Source organism: Penicillium soppii, assembly GCF_028829465.1.
Source record: "Penicillium soppii strain IBT 18220 chromosome Unknown utg000006l, whole genome shotgun sequence".
NCBI classification, from domain to species: Eukaryota; Fungi; Ascomycota; class Eurotiomycetes; order Eurotiales; family Aspergillaceae; genus Penicillium; species Penicillium soppii.
Genome location: NW_026643236.1, coordinates 1,551,457 through 1,571,778, shown reverse-complemented (window position 1 = coordinate 1,571,778; position 20,322 = coordinate 1,551,457). Strand labels below are relative to the sequence as shown.

The 20,322-nt window shown below is 43.9% G+C and overlaps 6 protein-coding genes across 6 annotated transcripts; 2 read left to right on the top strand and 4 right to left on the bottom strand.

Moving 5' to 3' along the window:
• Positions 1-777: 777 nt before the first annotated feature.
• N7529_007941 (uncharacterized protein) lies at positions 778-1,261 on the bottom strand (the record flags this gene model as incomplete). The annotated part of the gene is made up of 2 exons (XM_057243468.1): positions 778-1,097; positions 1,174-1,261. 2 exons carry the CDS (start codon positions 1,259-1,261, stop codon positions 778-780), a joined length of 408 nt encoding a protein of 135 aa, XP_057095006.1.
• A 750-nt stretch (positions 1,262-2,011) lies between these two features.
• On the top strand, positions 2,012-2,777 carry N7529_007940 (uncharacterized protein; the record flags this gene model as incomplete). The annotated part of the gene is made up of 2 exons (XM_057243467.1): positions 2,012-2,063; positions 2,113-2,777. 2 exons carry the CDS (start codon positions 2,012-2,014, stop codon positions 2,775-2,777), a joined length of 717 nt encoding a protein of 238 aa, XP_057095005.1.
• Positions 2,778-2,961: 184 nt separating this feature from the next.
• On the top strand, positions 2,962-3,391 carry N7529_007939 (uncharacterized protein; the record flags this gene model as incomplete). Its single annotated transcript, XM_057243466.1, has 2 exons — positions 2,962-3,189; positions 3,260-3,391. The coding sequence occupies 2 exons, from the start codon at positions 2,962-2,964 to the stop codon at positions 3,389-3,391; spliced, it is 360 nt and encodes a 119-aa protein (XP_057095004.1).
• A 4,476-nt stretch (positions 3,392-7,867) lies between these two features.
• N7529_007938 (uncharacterized protein) lies at positions 7,868-8,359 on the bottom strand (the record flags this gene model as incomplete). The annotated part of the gene is made up of 2 exons (XM_057243465.1): positions 7,868-8,094; positions 8,188-8,359. 2 exons carry the CDS (start codon positions 8,357-8,359, stop codon positions 7,868-7,870), a joined length of 399 nt encoding a protein of 132 aa, XP_057095003.1.
• Positions 8,360-16,320: 7,961 nt separating this feature from the next.
• N7529_007937 (uncharacterized protein) lies at positions 16,321-16,566 on the bottom strand (the record flags this gene model as incomplete). The annotated part of the gene is made up of 1 exon (XM_057243464.1): positions 16,321-16,566. One exon carries the CDS (start codon positions 16,564-16,566, stop codon positions 16,321-16,323), a length of 246 nt encoding a protein of 81 aa, XP_057095002.1.
• A 2,717-nt stretch (positions 16,567-19,283) lies between these two features.
• Positions 19,284-20,258, bottom strand: amcA (putative mitochondrial ornithine carrier protein AmcA/Ort1; the record flags this gene model as incomplete). Its single annotated transcript, XM_057243463.1, has 2 exons — positions 19,284-20,144; positions 20,193-20,258. 2 exons carry the CDS (start codon positions 20,256-20,258, stop codon positions 19,284-19,286), a joined length of 927 nt encoding a protein of 308 aa, XP_057095001.1.
• Positions 20,259-20,322: the final 64 nt, after the last annotated feature.

Sequence of the window (20,322 nt, the reverse complement as noted above, 5' to 3'; positions counted from 1 at the left end):
CTTCTCATGAGAATGGATGAGCGTAACATTTTGGGCAATCTCGGCTCTTCACTAATCCATGGACGCAGCTCTAGTACTTTTAGTATACCTATGTTATAGATTGTTCTTTATATATTCGTGTAGCTGGCCGAAGCTCCGCAGATCGGAGGTGGGCTGATTGTACAACATTATTGGAAATATACGACTTTCCGGGCTTTTTACATATATCTGAGAGAGAGAAGGGTTCCCACAACAATAAATCTGTATACATACATACACGCAAAGTTCTAAGCTTCTAATAAGCGCCATAACGCCCGCGCCCAGCAAAGTACACCCAACCATAAAAAGCAACTCGGACCTCCTCCCCGTCCAACATGGATCAAACAAAATTTCCCTAGCCAACAACTCAACAAGAGCAGTATAAATCAATATACCCGCTGAAACAGCATTCAAGACACCCTAAATCATCAGCGAAATCTTTGAGCTTGGCGTATAAGTCGTGCGCACAGCAAAGCCAATCGCAATGGAAATCGGAGTTGTCAACCCATAAGCCGCGCACAAGATCCACGGCAACTTTGTATGTTTACCGAATAGGATAGCGGAGATTAGTGCGCCGATACCCAATCCTTCGAAGGATTGATGGAAGACCAGGACTGGATAGAAAGTTGCGAACTCGGAGCCCGTGATGCCAAGGTTCAGGCCGATGATAACTGAATGAAAGATGATGCCGAATTCGAGGAATAGGAAGGTGGATGTTTGTTGACGGAAGGAGCGTTCGGCATTAACAGGCTCTGCGGATCAAATGATTTCCTTTGTCTCGGTCGGGATGATTTCGGACTGGACATGATCGTGTTCGATCAAGACATTTGTGGCGTCTTCATCGCGGTGAGCACCATATTTGTGCTCTACGTACACCTCCGCCGCCAGATCTAGTAGGAAGATGATGACCACAGAATCAAGGACGGTAGCCGCGCACCACGAGCAATCTCCCCAGTACCCAGATTCACCCACCCAGCTCTTCGGGCCGATGCGTTTATAGGCTGGGTCGAGGAGGTGGACGAACACCGTTGCGACGATGACGCCTGTGCCGAAGTATCTGGCGAACAGGTAGATGTTTTCTGGGATTTTTCAGGTTGGTATCTTCTTTGCCAGAACAGGGAAGATAGTGAAGGCGGATAACACGAAGAGGATTACGAAGATAGAGGATATCCGGGCACCTCGGTGCCCGTTGTAGTAATTTTCTGAGATGGCGTAGTAGCAGAAGACAAATCGCCTGGGCCATAGTTGCGTTGATTTGGTTTCAGAAGGCTGAAGTGGGTAGGCCGCAGGGCTGAAATTGATGCGATGTAAATTACAGAATTACTTTTGTTTGTGATTGAATCAGTACTTGGCTCCAATGCCCGGGTGGAGTTCCTCGCGTATGCTCTAAATAAATCTGGCGTCTGGCACCTATGCAATTAGTCTATTCCACAGTTTGGTATCTGGATATCAGTCACTGTTGGAGTTTCATTCTCGTTTTATCGAACATCTGAAGTAGACGTATATGGGTTTTGATTTCCAGTTGCTGTAATTTATTGATGGAATGAATCGAATTTTCCCAGCGAGTTGTGGTTCCAGGATGAGGACCAGGGGAGCTAGTGTCTCCATTGAGCGAGTTTTTCAAAACAAGCCTCGACAATCCTTCTCGACTCTTGGTTGTTATTGCCTCTCAGGAAATTATGTAGTAAGATAAGGTTCATATGAGGTGTCAAAAGACAAAGAAATACAATCCTACGAAGCCAACCTCACAAGGTAGCCTTCACGGCCATAGAGGGAAGAGGGGAGATGACCAAGCTTTCCAGCCCCATGGGATTGGCCCACTAGAGAAATATACCGACTTTGCAGAAGTGTTGATTATTCGAATCTCGTTGGATTGTCGTTGCATTTGAGCTCTTTGGCCTCCTTCAGGGCTAAGTTGGACAATGACTAAGCCTCTTACGAGACCCCGGGGTGAGGGTGAGCCCAGCTATTTCCCCTCACTCCAAAACTCCAAATGTCTCAAGGCGTCCAAATTATCAACGGCAAGAAGACCTTCATTCCACTGGGTAAATTCAGTTCTCTATCTTAATACAAATCCAAAGCTCATAACTGCAGAAAACAACCCGGAGGTCCATACCCATCTATGTAAGAACCTCAGCGTAACAGATCTCACGTTTCACGATGTCCTCTCTATAACACCAGAGATGTTATCTTTCATCCCACGCCCAGTCAACGCTTTGATCCTCCTCTGCGATCAACCGATCTACAAAGCCACCCGCTCGAAAGTGGAACCCACCATACCAGAGTATACAGAGTCGGGCGACAAGCCAGTCATCTGGATGCGACAGACAATTGGACACGCATGCGGATTGATGGCACTTCTACACGTCGTGGTGAACTTGGACAACGGGAATCATGTCACGGCAGGATCTGAGCTTAAGAAGCTAGTCGAGCAGGCTGTTCAACTCGGCCCGAAAGAAAGGGCGGAACTTTTGTACAACTCGAAGTTCTTAGAAGAGGCCCATATGGATGCTGCATCAGAGGGATCTTCAATTGTACCGTTACCACAGGATGAATGTGGGTTCCACTTTGTTGCTTTTGTTAAGAAAGATAACAAGGTGTGGGAATTGAATGGGGGATTGAATGGACCACTTCTCAGGGGTGACTTGGATAAAGAAGACTTACTGAGTGATCGAGGCTTGGACCTGACGGTAAGAGATTTCCTTTGTTCGGCGGAGAAAGAAGTCCATCGCGGCATCAGCATCGTTGCTGTTGTATGACGCCATTGATAACTAATTCGGGATTGAGATTCACTCCGATGACAAACTTCAGTTCTTAGTCTTTTTAGACCCTGCATTATGCTTAAATGCTGCTATGTAGTCTCTTCTTCTTAACTCGTATCGAATTTATTAATTGCTTCATATATTTATCTCGATATCTTTACATCCGATCATTATTCTCATCATGACTACGGTCCTAATCACCGGAGCTAGCGGGAAACAAGGTGGCAGCGTCATCAAGAACCTCCTGGAAAAGAATGTTCCCTTCAAGATTTTAGCCTTGACGCGGGATGCCAATTCAGATTCTGCAAAGAGACTCGCTCAGAAATCCGAAAATATCACCCTGATACAAGGAAATCTGGACGACCCAGCATCCATCTTCGAGAACATCAAACGTCAAACCTCAACCCCAGTATGAGGTGTCTTCAGTGTGCAGGTAAGTAGGATATATATCACTAATACCAACACCTCTAACGTCTCAGACCGCGGATCCCAGAAAAGACACCGAAAGACGCCAAGGAATCGCCCTGATAGATGAATCCATCAAACACAATGTCAAATCTTTGTCTACAGCTCCGTCAACCGGCACGGATCTGATTCAGATAAAAATCTGACCCAAGTGCCATATTTTATCTACAAACATGACATTGAAGCTCACCTCAAAGAACGAGCGATTGGCAAGAATATGAAATGGACGATATTGCGCCCAGTGGCATTCTTTGAAAACCTGACACCAGACTACTTCGGTAAGGTGTTCACCACAGCCTGGGAAACGAGCTTGAAGAGTAAATCACTTCAACTTGTTGCAACAAGCGATATCGGATTTTTCGCTGCGGCTGCCTTCGTGAACCCCGAAGCGTCAAAGAATCATGCCTTTTCACTCGCTGGGGATGAATTGACCTTTGATCAAATGGTGGATACGTTCAAGAGAATGACTGGGAAAGATGTTCCCATGACCTATAGGCTACCTGTTTGGATGATGATGGCTGCTGTCAAGGAGTTGGGGTTATGTTTAAGTGGCTCCATGGCCAGGGGTACCAGGCTGATATTCCGTCTTTGAAGAAATTCCATCCTGGATTAAAGACTTTTGAAGATTAATTGAAGGAAGATAGTCTGTTTGAGACGATTTGATGTTATGCTGCCGTTAAAAACGGTCATTTAGGTGGATATAATGAAAGGTTGTGTATATAGTACGGAGTAAAAGCAACAGATTGTTGTGGCTGAAAGTGGTTATGTACGTTTTCCCTGTGGTAGGATTAACCTTCGGATATCGGCGGGGAATGAAATCCCAGGACCCACTGTTCATGCCTCCAACAGTTGGTATTTCATAGTGGACACATAGTGGACGAGGTTGGTTTTGGTATCAGGCAATTGAAGGTGGCACTTGGGCCTGTGACTGCAATTTCTAGATCTAGCCAGATCATCCTATGGTCTCTCCATAGGCCTGAGAAACCATATAAGATAAACTCAATTTGGCCAAATGGCTATGCTTTGCAACCAACCCGGAATATCTAGAATTTTCATGCCTAGGATTTCATATGCAAGAGACGAAGGCGAGAAGACTGGATAAGCTCACACCCATCGAAACACAGGAAGGATCTCGGTATCCACATCAAAACAAGCGGCCAATCCTAAGCAAGCATTGAGTGACAGGAGTTAGATAAAATCAAAGAGTAATGACTGTAATTAAGTCAATCGAGCTGAATCTTTGGAACATAGAAGCGGAAATTCCCAACGATTTGAGCAGGTAGGCTATGGCATGTTTGAATTTTCTTTTGCCATTTAGATATTAAAATTACTAATTCAAGAAATCCCGATTGGAGTCAGGAATATCCCATCAGTAGTGGATTTTCTTTTCTTTGCGGATGAAATTCATTCTGATTTGGTTGAAAGTCAAGAGAACATAAATGCCCAAGGGAAAACCGCACTTAGGTGGAGCATGCAAGAGTATCAGTTACCGCTGTATAACTTCAATGAAATTCCAATTTATCAACTTCTCCGTACTCTAGGAGAACCATTGTGTCTTTACAACGCTTTTATTAAGCCATGGGTGGTTGGCTAGTGCCGTTCAGGGTAGCTTAGGGGCATATATTGATGATTTTCTGGCACCGGTCCCATGTCCGCCAAGGGTGGTTGAATGATTTCCAAAATCATGATGAACAAGGTTTTCAATACTCTATACATGTCTAGTTAGATCACTTGGTTCGTAGGGGGCCATGCCAGCACTTCTGTCATATTATGTAGTCCTGTAAGAATGTTTGAATTTGTGTAATTTTGGATTCAAGAACAAAGTTTCAGGAAGAGCAGACACATATATAGTGCATTTCCACAAAATGAATGAGAGTCTTTTGAATCATTAATCGTGGTGAAGAAAACGTTCGTGGCAACATTTAGTCACTTTCTGTTCAGGCGTTGGCCCCATGAATTCTTGACTCGATCTAAGATGGCTTTGCCAGGCAAGAGGAGCACAGCGAAAATGTCTACCATTTAAAATCTACCTGCATATTAAATAATTAGCTAGACGAGCTAATTAGCTCGGATAACTGTAAAGGGGATCTCCTCCCTGTGTTGTTGTTTTTGCATCTCACATCACTTCCCTCGATACTATACTGGAGATATCAGTGATACGCCCAGCATATGTATGCTGTCATAGTCATCTAATGACCGACATAGCTAGAAAAATTGGGGAATTCCACTTAAATGGTCCTTTTGAATCTACATAATTACTGCAGCCACCTTTCGTTGCTTTTACCACCCATACGCAACCCTTATCTGATTTACATACACAACCTGTCATGTGGGCTCTTCCAGGAAGAATAGTATCTGGATGTTGCCATATTTGAATTTCTTCATATCTTTCTTTTCTTCTGTTTCTTTGTAATCTCTTTCGTGGCCAAAAAAACAGGAAATTTTTGATCATTTGACAGTTTTCTCCATGTGCAGGACTGTGGCAGAAACCTATCTATAGGTGCAAAAAAGTGCAAAAAAATTGTAGGCCCGAGCCCGGGATTGAACCGGGGACCTCTCGCAGTGATGCTTGGGTGAACCCTAAGCGAGAATTATACCACTAAACCACCCGGGCGCTAGATGTTCCGGTTTTCAGTATTAGCCTATATGATCCTAATCTTAGATCAACCCATATTGTCATAGCAAATAGTGCAAGGTGTCCTGTAATTGGTCGAGTTGAAAAACAGCTAAATTTCCCATCTGCAGTTTGCTTCATCCTCTAGTGGTGTTTCCCTTCATTATACCACCTGTGATCTTTAGGATCCGTGGCTAGATCTTACCCATGGGTAGTAATGCGTTATCTAGAGAAACTGATCCATGAATGATGAATTTCTAATAGATTTTGAAGCTATTAACTACAATCACGGGATATCTACGCAGCCTTCTCGTGTATAATTCTCAATCCTCCAAGAAAGTACCTCTATCTCACATCTTATTCCTCGTACAGCGTAAACAGTCGATATGACCATATGTATTCTTGGATTTGGCCGGGCTTTTCATGCGGCCCTTCGAGCTCGCAAAGTATGGTAAAGTAGGATCCAAAATGCTGGCTTCAATGCCCAAGCATAAACAGGATCAAAACAATCCAGAACTTGTCAACCCTGTTATAAATTTCCTCGCCACTCGCTGCTCTCTTGCTGGGGAGTCATGTGCTATTGCTCATTTGGGCATAGTCTTCCATGCATTGTAGATAGACAGATAGCTCTCTCCCATTCTCTTTCTCTCTCCTTCTTCTCTCTCCCGTACGCAATTAAACATTCATTGTCTTCATATTGTTGAACTCATCGTAAGTAGATTCTCAAGATTTCTTAATATCACGAGAAAGCCCGGCTATTCAAATCCCTAGTATAATTCTATTCACGTATCTTCCTGATATGCTGCTTTATGAACGCTCCTAGTATACGATGACTCGTCGAGAAGATCTGCCATCCTACTAAACTGACTTGTCTCAAAATACCCGATTCCTGTCAGTATCTATTCCACCGGTACGAGATCACCACAGTGATCAAAGCCAATTCAACCAATTCTCTTCCAGGTTGGTCTCCCATCTCCCAAAATGCTCAGTTCTTAGAGCCAACAACCCTTTCCAAATTACGGGTCGTGTCACTCCGCCCGTATCGCCCTCAGGTTGCCTAAAAGCATGGTTCATGTTCATACTGCGTCTATTTTGCGCCTTTTTGCCGATTTGAAACTTTCGGCAGTGATCAAAGTAGATCGTCCGTATAGAAAGAGCCGGATTGTGAGATACTCTGGGGAAGGGTCTAGGTCAATGAGCCCACAACACTAACCGGTCTTGGACTTATGCTAGAATCTACGACACTCTCTCCCTCCATCCAGTGAACGAATGAATTGGCCTTATAGAGATTTGTGGTCAGATTCGACGTCACATAGGATGAAATTTTTACGGCGTCCCTTGCGTACATGAGGCAAAATGCCAATCGTGACCCAGGATCCGTCGCGAGCGTTTCTTGCACCCAAGCGTGTGGATTTCGCTGACCGGGAGGCGGCTTTATTCGGCTTTGACAGTAACTTCTTTTGGAGGCTCCTCAATACGAAGAAAAAGCTCAGTGCATGAATGTATTGTTACAACAAATATTTCATGCCTTCTTGTCCGAGCACCGAGATATTTGCGACCTTTCAAGAGTTCTTCTCGATTTTATCTCCATCAATTAAACTTCAATTAGCAGCACTAGCACGAGGTTTTTTTTAATCTACCATGGAGTGACTGGGGTCTCAATGGCAAGTTTAGATTTTCCCTGATCGTCAACACAGATCCGAGAGGTTTCCAGGTCTTCTCTTTAAATAATATCAGCCTCCCCAATCATCTTCCAAATTTTCTTCCCTGGATTTGACATGCTGAATCATATTATCACTAACATTACTGAATCAACAGGTAGCTTCTTCCCCAATTAGTCGCAGAGATCATGAACTACTTCAAGTTGCGCTCTATCAATCTAAAAATCTACGGAATGAGCTCATAGAGGACGTCGTGAGGCCGATTTGAACATGACGTGTGGTAACATGCAATAAGACGAGGGTTGCAATGCTAAGACTCCTGCCTCCTTTTCTTACAAAAAAGAAATTTATTCGTCTGTCGCAAATCCTCTGAGCGTGAGCCATAGGCGAGTCATTGGGTGAAGAGTTTTGAGCGTCAAAGGTTCCTGGATTCCTTTCCATTCATTCATGCAATCCCGGATAACCTTTGTCAGGACACTTCCGTTATCACCAGCGTAGGGGTGGATATTAGTAGTCCTGGTGATAGCTGATGTGAAACGAAGCACCTCGGATATTCTGTGACTTTTGCGCCATTCTTAGAGTCGAAATTCATCAATTGGGTGTGGTATCAGAGTAAAGAGCCTTTTGATAGAATTGTTCTCTATGTCAAGAAACATAGAAGACTCACCAGCTTCTAGCTTAAGGCGAGTCTCTTCACGCTCTTTGGGCAGAACAAGACCCGGCACTGCGCGTCCACACATAAGAATTACACGTAATCCACTATGTCGGAGAATTGATCGATTGAATCGAATAAATGACTCAGTCTCACTCTTCTGAGTCGGAAGAAAGGACTGCGTCATCTTGGACAAATCTCTCTGGATAGTGTTCGCAGCCCAGGTTATAGAGTTCGTCAGATTCCAGCCACTATTCTGCAATTGACGCGGAATAGATATCTTGTTTTGTTTTTTTGTTTATTTTTTGAGTGTTCTGATTCTGCATCAACAAAAAGCCTTCTAGTACAAAGCCGACCAGTGTTTCAAAGTTCCCGTTATGTAGGATCCAGGGAAGGCTAACTGGCGCTCTATTCTTCCTTGAATGGTTCAATAGCTCGTAGTTGTTGAAAGCTGAATGTGTTAAGGCCCCCTGCCACAGAAGGACTGGCTTAGCTTCAGATGCTTTATTGCGTCTTGAAAATGGGCATGGAACTCCGAGGGTCGCATGAATGGGCGCTGAAAATTGACATTGGACTTCTAGGTCTTTGTTCCGTGCTCGTAACGGAATTGGGGCCATCTACAGATGTCAGGGTCTCTAGATTCTTCCAGGCCAAGGGAGAAATAATTTCGTACTGAAGGTCCAAGCAAATTGCTTTTTGGGAGTGATTGAAAAGCGTGACACGTCGTCATCTCTAGGATAGTTAGAGCCACGGCTCGAGATTGCATAATAGCTGAGTATCGAAAGGTACTACAATATCCTAGTGTCTGGTCTCTTGCTTGGCCTGCCGCTCCCATAATCCGATTTGGAGTTATCTATAAAACGAATAAACTTTTGCGGAAAGTGTGTCTGGCTTTAGACGACGTTTGTAGCACCATAGTTGGTAGAGACCTTCATATATCTAATATTGACCTGGATGCTCTCGGGTGAGAACACTTGTAGATAATATCAAACTGTGAAATGTTTCAACTGGAAATGTTTGATATTTATCTCGGGTCAGGTTATTATATATTTCTGAGCTACCGAGTGGCGGGGCCACGTAACACAGAGTCCAACTGTCTTTCATAGCTAAGGATATCACGGCACACGGTAGCCTTGAAGACGCCCCACACATAAGGCATGAGTCTTGTTTGGCAGCGTTGGAGGTGCTATTTAAGTGGTTTGGCCTCAGTCCACTTTTTACCCTGTAGAAGTAGGATGGAAGAGGATTCCCTTTTATAACCAAATATGGAGATCTGCATTCATCAGTTGCCCGGGTGGTTTAGTGGTATAATTCTCGCTTAGGGTTCACCCAAGCATCACTGCGAGAGGTCCCCGGTTCAATCCCGGGCTCGGGCCTGTATTTCTTTTTTTTCTTTGTGCTTTCTTTTTGTTTGTATCCATAATAAACACATGTATAATGAAACAATTTTATTAGAAGATTTTTATATTGATACCCTCCTTGGCTAATCTGACACCCCCTTGCCTGCTTATGCCTTATCCTGCCCGATATTCCAGGCACTAACATCTATTACCAGGCATCAATTATTTGTGTCATGCCCATTTTTGCAGGTTTGAATAGACCCTAACCAACTCCCATCATTTAGTCCCAAGGGACAACTCCCATATGACTAGATAGGACTCCAGTCCGCTCCCGTAGGACTTTGATGGGACTCCCATAAGACTTTAAGCATTGAAAACGTATATACAGCCGTGAGTTGCATAAGTTGTGTAGACATGCCCTGTATTAATAAGTATCTAGCTTACAGTGAGAGGTAGCATCAGATGATTCCGGATTAAGTTCTGTTGATAAGTGGTGTAATTATATGATCAAACTATCTAGTGAATTCGTATAGATCTTCATCCTTACGCCACTTACAATCTCTTTAGGGGCGTGCTTTACTCATAGTATCAATGATAGGTAATAGATATAGTGCGGTGTTATTATCTGACTCCTTAGTAGCCTCCTAATCTATAGTAATCTCTCCCCCTTTACCTAAGTTATCTCTATCTAGACCTCCGCACGACCGAGTGAAACCTGGATTTAATCCGGACCCAATTTAGTCTAGGTTGGGGCTTGGGTCGGACTGGGTCTGGGTGTAAGAAGATTACCAGGTCATGGGTGATCAGTCTGTCGATCCGGTATGACACGACGGTGGATAAGAAGTGAACAGACTAAGGAGCATCAATAATGTGGTGTTCTTGCACAGAGACTAATTATTGTCTTCCACAAAGGGGCTCCCTTTTATGCCCCTGAATGAAACCATCAGGGGCTCATTATCTTTGTTAGTGACACCAATTCTGATCATGTCTTCGTTAGTGACATTAAGTCCGAATCCTTTCCGTAGACGAAACTTCCTCGCTAAATGATCGGATCAGTGGCTCCCCGATCTGCAGATACTAATTAAAATAAACCAGGCAAAACGATTTCAGGAAAAGGCCAAAGGTTGGAAAGAGTGCTTGGCAGTCTTGATGATCTGTCTTCTACTGTAAGGTCCACAAGACCATTACACTCGGCGCGCGTAGGCAAATCAGGGGAGGGCTAGATCTCCGCAATGATCTCTAGGGGGCATTAGAGTCTGATTCTGAGTCTATAAGGTAGGTAAGCCCTAGAGAGGCTATGTCAAAGAGATGAATCGTGTTAAAAATGCGAGGAAAACACGTAAGAGATAGGATAAAAATTGATGGAGAAAGGTAAGAATTCAAAGTGCAAACCAGAATTGTCTTAACAGTTCTTTTATCTTTACTCTACATAAAAAGGTAATGTAAGAAGGTACATGATTTTGTCAAGCATTTACATTGTGAAAGGGGGTAGTAAGTACCCTTAGGTGTAGTGCATTTGCATAGAGATGATCAAAAAAACGGTCAGGGAAGCGGCCAGACTTAGCACAAGCGGTGATAAAAGGCTTAAGGGATCAGACATAATCAGGTTGGAATCCTAAATCCTCAGACAGGGGTGTCAATATAGTTAACTAGTGGTTTCTTTAGCCTAAATTATTAAAAAAATAGATAATTTATGCTATTTTTGTTAAACAAAGCATTTTAACTTCATATGAGCAAAAGTCTGAGCTCAAACATCAAGCGCCCGGGTGGTTTAGTGGTATAATTCTCGCTTAGGGTACACCCAAAGCATCACTGCGAGAGGTCCCCGGTTCAATTCCGGGCTCGGGCCTAACTTTTTGTTTACGTACTTTCTTTTTTTTAAAAAGTATATATATCTGTTGAAGCGACCTATCTATTCCAAGTTAGAGATGATAATTCGGCTGTGTAGACCACTTCCTTACGCCGGCATGATCCCTCACACGTTATAATTGATAAATACAGTCAAGCCTGTATAGAGGAGTACGGAGAGTCGAGATAACCATTTTAGAGCTCGGCAGGTGAAAAGCCTAAGGAGATTATCAAAAGGTTACTTATGCATTGACATGTATGTAGCTAGGAGCTTGGTATTCGGTGAAGGGTAGAGAAGCGTGGAGAACAGAGTGAGAATGAGGTAGATAGAGGTGAATAGCTTACCTATATATTGCGTTAATGATTGATAATCCGAATCTGAAACCAACAACAATGCTTCCTTATACAGAGCGGTTCGTGATAGATCTTGCGTTCAAGGTTCTGAACTACTTCGCGCGACAAGAACAGACGTGCAGATCGGGACATAAGTTGATTATAATAGGAACACAATGTAAGATTTGTGGCTTCTGAACAAAAGCATTGTCGTAATTGAGTTTATAGTAACATATCTGTGATTTACGAATATATCTCACCAATTATCTCAATAACCCTAGGATCTTTTACCATCACTAGTAAAGGTAAGAAGATGAGACTAGCATTGAATGATTCTACTATTTCGATGTATACTTAGTATTAGAAAATATATTTAGACCTCATTCTTACACATGCGTATAGAGTCTGTCTAAGAGACTGGTACTACATAGTTTTGACCAAGCTAACATTTGCCCAATAGTGCTCCCTCGAATCCCAAGCCTAGCTACCCGACACTTAGGCAAAGACTTATATATTATGCAAGCAAGGCTAATGTCCTCTCCTTATGACTGGCACTATAGGTAGTGCAAGCCCATGTCAACGGATCTAAGCATACGTCTGGCAACAAATTGAATGAAGAGCTGAAAATTTGAGGAGGAATGGATGCTCAAAAGAAAGATGAACCGTTACTGAGGAGCGGAACTTCGTCTGAATACAAAACGATGAGCAGATAAGAATATAATCCTAGGGCATGTCGTGAGCGTATTAATCTCTGCCAAAATACACTGCCAATGCCGATTGAGAAAAAGCCTTTCATGGCTTCAACTACGCCAAAGCCATTCTCCACGGCTCAAATCATCTCTCCGCCACAGCGATCACGTCGATTAATCCCAGAGAAAGTGAATTTGTCCGGTTGATGAAATTAAGGATCGATTGATTGGCCTAGAGCCCAGTGGTTTCATCTCTGCGTTTCTGCTATTCGATTACGATCCTAGGCTCTATTACATTTAGGTATGGTGTTTTTCGTACCTTCGTACGGAGTACCTATTACCTCTTTTGATTTTACAAGAAAATTCCGATCATGCTATTGATAGATAGATAGGCTTCTGATACTTAGCACGATTGGATTGGTTGTATTGCACACCTAATATGTATTGGATTCCAGGATGATCATGATTTACATAGAGCAAGAAGGGAAAAAAAAATGTAGGCCCGAGCCCGGGATTGAACCGGGGACCTCTCGCAGTGATGCTTGGGTGAACCCTAAGCGAGAATTATACCACTAAACCACCCGGGCACTAGATATTCCGATGCTCAGAATTAACCTACACAAAGAAAAAATAAATTCTTGCCTCAATGTTCCATGTTCGTTCTTCGCCGCATATCGTTTCACAGCGGGCTCCCTGTTTCTCGAACCAACTGTCAACCACAGCCTCTTCAATATCTGAGATATTTTCCGGGCAGAGAAATTCCACGGTTTCCGAGCGAGATGCGAGGGGGATTTATGACCTAGGAACCAAGTTTGACTGTCCGCATACAAATGAACGTAGCAACGAACAGTCGAAGCTGGCTCAATCTCGAGATGCAGTTTGCCCATGTCGCCCATTTCGTCATCAACGAAACAATCCTCTGTCCTCCAAGGCGTGCAAGTAAATTTTGTGAGCACAGCGGATACCTATATGATACGGCTGTTTTAAATCAGGGGTCCAACTCTGGACGTACGTCCTAGCTATGTTTCCTCAAGCATACCAAATCCCTACTTCGTTTCGATATTCGGGATTCATCGACCACTTTTTCGCCTTTTTTTCTTATGTACAGTTACGGTTTTTGACTTTTCCTTCACGGCATTTTCTAGTCTCCCAGACGCGTTGTTCACTCACTATAGGGAGTGACAATGCCGACTCTATAAGGACGCACGGGTTACCGATGGTGTGAGAAGAAGCTAAAGTATCTTCTCTGCACCATTGACTATCAACTTGTGTTGTTGGATGATCTTGACAAGCGAGGACTAGCCCTCAATGAATAGTAAGTTCGGTCGAGACTAGCATTGGGACCTCGGGACTAAAAAACCGCTCAGCAAGACATGCACTCACTAACTTCGGCAATCGCGAAGCGTACGACACCGATGTTCTGACTACTGCAGCGGTCAAAGCTGGTAAGGAGCATTTCAAGCGCCTAAATAAGGAAGTTAACGTTTGGCTCAGGTCATATAACGCTATTTAGATACAGTTTCATCAAATATATGGATTTCAGACTACCGGTGGCACTAGAAGATCTGCATCCAGCCTTGGTAGGAGGCTACGGCGATGTTGTTCTCTAGGAATGCACGTCGATATCTCGCACCTTCAGCCCTCGATTATCCGTGCTATGATCAAATTGTCAACAACATGCATAAACCTACATAAGCTTACAACATAATACATGACATAGACTCAACTGGTTGGTTACAACGCTATATAATGTAGCTTTACGGGCTATTAAGGGTTCAACAGTGTTCACGCAAGCTATTTAATCAAATCAATATCCACGTACACTAGATTTAAGAAAAGGATTGGCGCTAAAATGATCTACCGCTCTTTTACAGAGAAATGAAAGGTTAGTTCATCACAGTCTCGGCCTTTTGAGCCTCGGTTTCCGCCTCCACCTCGATGCTAACGACGATTGCTACTAACTACATACACGGCCTATGCGGGTAAAGCAATTTATGCGTTATATGTATAAGAAGGCTATGTATTTACGAACAAGATTAAATAGTACGCACTGATCAAGGGGAATTGCTCGACTCACGTCTTTCAGACGTAATAAACGTAGCAAATTATCAAATTAGCGGTATTAAGCCGCTTAACCTTCAAAGGTGTCAAAATCAAGCATGTGTGACCCCATCAATCTTGACTTTACCTCACTTGATTGAATGGGTCCTTGTAGACGATTCCCTCGGGTTGTATAAAAAAAGAGCAAAAGAAAAAAAGAATTGGCCCGAGCCCGGAATTGAACCGGGGACCTCTCGCAGTGATGCTTTGGGTGTACCCTAAGCGAGAATTATACCACTAAACCACCCGGGCGCTTGATGAGTGTTAGCCATAGTTAGCATATATGACAGGAATCTGTTCTGTTCCATATAAACTTAGCCCTAATATAAGATACTAGCCGTCTTACCATCACTAATGCGCTATCACACATTGATGGTGCGCACTGGTGATAGTAATACAGCTATTTATCGTTTTCTTTTAGTTTTAGCTGAAAGTCTGCTTAAATTATTATTCAGGATCAAAAAAGCCTAGTCAGTCAGTATTTATTAGGTTCTCTATACGAGGAATTTCAAGGGGCAAAAAAAATGTAGGGCCCGAGCCCGGGATTGAACCGGGGACCTCTCGCAGTGATGCTTGGGTGAACCCTAAGCGAGAATTATACCACTAAACCACCCGGGCACTAGATATTCCGATGATCAGAATTAGCCTACAGAAGGGGAAAACAATATGCTTGTATATTTTTAAGCCCCCAACACTTCTCATGTATGCATATGTATGTATATATCCTCTCAAACTGGCCTATAAAGGTCCTATAGTATATTTGGTGTCAAACCATGTTTGGAAGACCAAATCCAGCTTATATATATATATGTGTGTGTTTTTGTGTGTGTATATATGTATATATCTGTCTATCGTTTTTAATAGAGTTTTTCTTCAATCGACGACGAGGCAAGAGATAACACATAAGAGATGAAGCTAGTTAGTATATGGATAATAAAGAAGAGTATAGAAGTTGCTTAGAAGAGAGAGCGTAGAAAAGCTATTATAGGCGGCTGAGATTATGCAAAGTTAAAGAGGAATCACTTCAATATTAGGAAACGGTCTTTATATATAGCTACATGAGATAGATCATGTACTAAGTTATTATCTAAAGCGGCTATAAATAGAGCAAAGAATAGCAACTATCTATATGAGCACTAACCGTATGACCTAGGCATCCTAAATGTCTTACGAGTAAGCCGATCACCAAGTAGCCTTAAGTGCTACTAAACCCCATCACTACTCAGTAGCTTAAAGTATCCTGCGTATATCCTTGGAATGACCTGAGGGTCTGGTGAAAAGGGAGCTTCATCCGGCGTCCAAGCTAGTCATCTTTGGCGGTCGATTTGCTCTCAATTAGAGCTGTGGTGTATTAGGTATTAAAGTTGTGCAAACAGCTCATATTGAGCCCCAAAAAAGCCTAATATGAAGGAGATCAGTGATAGTCAGAGTGTCAAATTCACAGACCAGAAAGAGTCCTTTTTTTTCTCGAGTCCTCCATCAAGCTCAATATCATGATCATTGTGGAAAACCGTCTATATATCTATAGTTAGGGGGCAAGCACTTATAGATATACCCACATTTGTGCATATGCAGTAGCAAACATGCACAGTCAGCACAAAGAACACAGAACGGCAGCTTGTCATGCAGAATGAAGCAATTCAACAGCGGGCTCTACGTGGTATTTAAAAAGGTCTGGAAACAGCGTATATCGGAAATCTTCAAAGAAAACGGTATTATGGGATTGTTAGCCGCTATATATTGATGATTCAAAGAGAAACGCGAAAGAAGTATATAAAGCCCTAGAATAAATTACAAAATATGACAAGTCTAGACTTTCTAGACGGGATTTTAAAAATCTAGAACAAAGACCCAGAAAGCCATTCCAGACCTGCAAACATTTCCGGTCCTTCGCTCATGCCAAATCCGGTACCGTCATCAACCTCCAAAGAAGGTAAATCCGACATGTTCTCATCATCAAAGAACACTGTTTGCCCTCCTTGCCTAGCAGCTCGCGAAGCAGTTGTCCGCTCCATCAACTTACCCAGCGGCTTTTCAAGCAAATTATCAGAGCGTGGATGGTTTCTCTGCCACAGAGCGAACATCTTGGTCACCACACTCCACGCATGATCAGTCTCGGGACCAAGGAGACGAATACAAAATTCTGAAAGTATGAAAGCAACAATATGTCACTCCTTGTAGCTTTTGCAAAGCCAGCTTCATTGATTCGTTGCTTCGTTGTTTTGTAGCAAGCAAGCAAACTGTACGATTTGCACTGCCATTTCAAACACTCGATGGTTGTGTTGGAAGTTTTCTAGCGTTTCTTTGGATTTGAAATGGGTTGCCAGCCATGCCTGGGAAATTTGAAGGCGTATTATGGTTTCAAAGACCCAGTGGATTGGGATATCTAAATTGAAATGTTTCAAGTATTGTTCATTGAGACAATTGCCTGAATTTGTGATGTGAGTTTCTTTCAAGAAAAAATACGTCGGAGGACTTGCCCATGTCACGCGGCCAGAGCATCTCGGTCATGATGTGGCCTGACATGATGCAAGCGGTGATATCTGTGAAGCCTGCTTCCGGTTCTGGATGCCGGGTCATATGTAATGTAACATCGTGGCCGTCCACATTAGTCGGGAACTGAGTATCGAACATTTCAGGCCGAATCTGGGTATCAACGCCTTGATCTCTCGAAGACAATTTGTCCAGCATACAGATATGCCACCACAGCCGACGTCGTATTTCAGTTTCAAATGGGGGCAATCCAAAATTGCTTCCATCGCAGTGAACACCTTGGGCTTGTGCCACTCTTATTACAATCGCTGACTCGGCCCACACCAGGCGTGTATCACCGTTCACGCGACAACAGAGCAAGTATAAAACGGCTGCCTGGAGTGTGGATATGTGCTGACATCTGACAAATCTGGCCCTGCGAAGGCTGTGACTCACTGCCCTCTTGCAGTCTTAGAATGCCGCGTCGTGGTCTATACACAGAATAGAAGGACAGGCATGGGGCTTCATGCTGACCACCGCAGCAAAATGAACAGAGAACAGCAATACCTCATCCGAAGGTGTCAACTCGACGCCTGCACAGGCGCTCTGAACGATCCGGGCCACGGAAGCTCTGTGTAGAATGGCGATCAAGGGTGCGACATTCTCCAAGTATACCCCCCATTTAGCTTCAATCCTCGCTGGTTGTGAATAATGGAGACGAAATGCATCAAGAGACCAGGAATGGCCAGGACTTCCAACTATTCCAATATCAGATAAGATGCTAGAGCCATAATCTGTACCGAGAGAGCAATCTTCCTCGTCTGAAGAGCTCTAGAGAATGTCACGAAGCTCGGAGATCTATATGGCGATTAGAAATTTTGACTTCAACTATATATGATTGTATATACAAACCTGCTCTCCAAGTGCTATGGAAGCTTCATCCCCAACATATCGACTCTTCCCTTCTTTAAAGATGAGCAGTTCTGTCTTTTTTGCTGGTTTAAATTCCTCGGGAGGATCAATAGAGTTGACTTCATGGCGATCTGAGCCGCCGGTTGACCAAAGCTGCACAACTTCTTCTTCGCGGTGATTCAAGCGAGCAAGTAGCTCACTGATTGGAAGCCTGTCCAAGATTCTTCGGGCTCGTTTTGGTCCTGGATAACTGCATTGTTCTCCGGCCTTGGCACAGGCGCTGCAGGGATATTTTCTGTCACATCGCACTTTTCTTTGATTGCAACGAATACAGCTGCGCCTATTCAACTCGGAGGTCTGTATAGTTTGTTCAACATTCTCGGACATATTCAATCGAGATGCTGAGTGAATGGATTCAACTCCGAGGTCACTCCGAGGTCCAGGGACGTCATAAAATAATTGTTACATCACCAACCAACCACCGGAATTCAAGTTCATTCTTCATTTTCCATTCTCCATTCCAGAAAAGACCTAAAAATTATGGCTCGAACGATCAAACGCAATGGCACCACCACCGTTGACATTTGGTCAGTCGGCATCATTGTCTTCTATATGCTCACATATGCTCACTGGAAAATGTTCATGTCCAAGCACTGTTGATAACATGGGGTATGGAACCTACAGCATACGCTTTTGTGCGTCACAGTACATGCTTTATAAACTTCTTCGACATTGGGACCCGAGAGAGTCATATGTGATGATTGAAAAGCTTGGGTGTCTTTGGTGGGAACGTCGACTTTTGTAATATGAGCGGACAGCCAGGATGGATGAAGGAATTGAAGTGTTTGATGAATGATTTCAAAGAGGAGTAAGGGGAGCAGGAGACAAGAGATAAAGCAAATAGCACTGTTCCCGAGTAATGAACACGGATATTGCGGTGGCCTTGTCATTTCCCGAGATAAATTGAGATGTGAAGCCCTGGAAGAAGAAAGCCAAAGGTGGTCCAGCTGGTTGAGTGATGCGAATTCTGGTGAGCTGACATGAATCAGGTCCATATCTGCCGTTGGATGATCGATACATGTTGCTTAAAAGTCTGGAAACAGCTTTTGTTAAATGCACTTGGCTGCGACGATCTTAGGGCATATATTTTTTTGTTGATATCCATTCGCGATTGGAAGAAAATTAGGAAGAGACTCCAAAGAATATCAAGAAAGACCCGAAAAAGACCTAGAAAAACAAATATTGAAGAATTGTTAACAAAAATTCTAAATGGGATGTATTTTTGAACCAATAGTATGCGAACCAAAAACCTCGTATGAAGTCCAAGAGGAGAGTGTAATATATTTGGGGTATAGCGCAAGGCAAACCAAAGGAGAAAAAAAAGAAATCATCAAGAGTCTATATGTGCAGTCTATGTTCATCCGAAGTATGACCGTAATCCTTCATAGACAGAGAAAATGAAGGCAGAGCTAGGCGCTGAGCGAGCGCAGGTGATCCCGCACCCACGGTACATGCCCTTTAGCCCCTGCTGTCTCCACAAACCCTTGGTAACACTCCAAAAAGTCTGACGCTGCGCGCTGACAGGCAGACGGGAGATATCTTCCGTCTGCATGCGGGATTTGATCGTGTCGGCCGGGTAGAAAAGGAAGTTGTAGCTGATTCCGGCCGTTGCACCTGCGATCATCTGTTGGTGGACGGGAAGGGAGTCGGGGTGTTGGGAGTGCTTTTTGTTGTAGGTTCGGAAGAGGGAAGAGACGCCCTCGTAGCCACCGAACCAGGCAGCACTTCCGCCTGTTTCGCGGATAAGGGTTCCCATCTGTCCGCGCCAGAAGCCTATTAGGCCCTCTTGGCGGAAAATGGTTGTGACGATAGCCATTGGACCAGCGGGTTTGAGGCTGGCGGACTCGGCGGGGACTTGCATTTTGCATTTCACTAATTCGATGGGGGTGAGGGCTAGTGATGTCACAGATCCTGAGAGGGCACCGCTCGCAATCAGAGCGTAGAATGGGAGGTGTTCCATTTCTGGGTAAACGTTTGCGCGAAGGGCATCTTGTATGAGGCGATAGCTGAAGAATAGGCAGCTGGTTTCGACGGCGGCACCAGTAATGGGCGCACTGATCCCTCTGTATAGTCCACGGAAACCATCTGCTTGGAAGGACTGGCGGAAACAGTCCAAAGGCCCTTTGTATCGAAGTGGGAGGTTTGCGGGCTGTGATTGGAGTCGGACCTTGACGGTGTCGAAGGGGTATTCGATCAGTTTTCCTGCCATACCAGCAGACTAGTGATTGTCAGTTTAAGCCACTTGCAGACGCCAAGGGTCCCTTACCGAACCGAATATGATGTCCTTCATGGCCTCCAGGCCCTGGTTGGGCGGGAGCGATGGCAGCTCCATCGGTTGGCTAATGATAGCATGCTCTGTCGCCATCAAGTAGATCGTTAAAGAAGGAACAGGAATA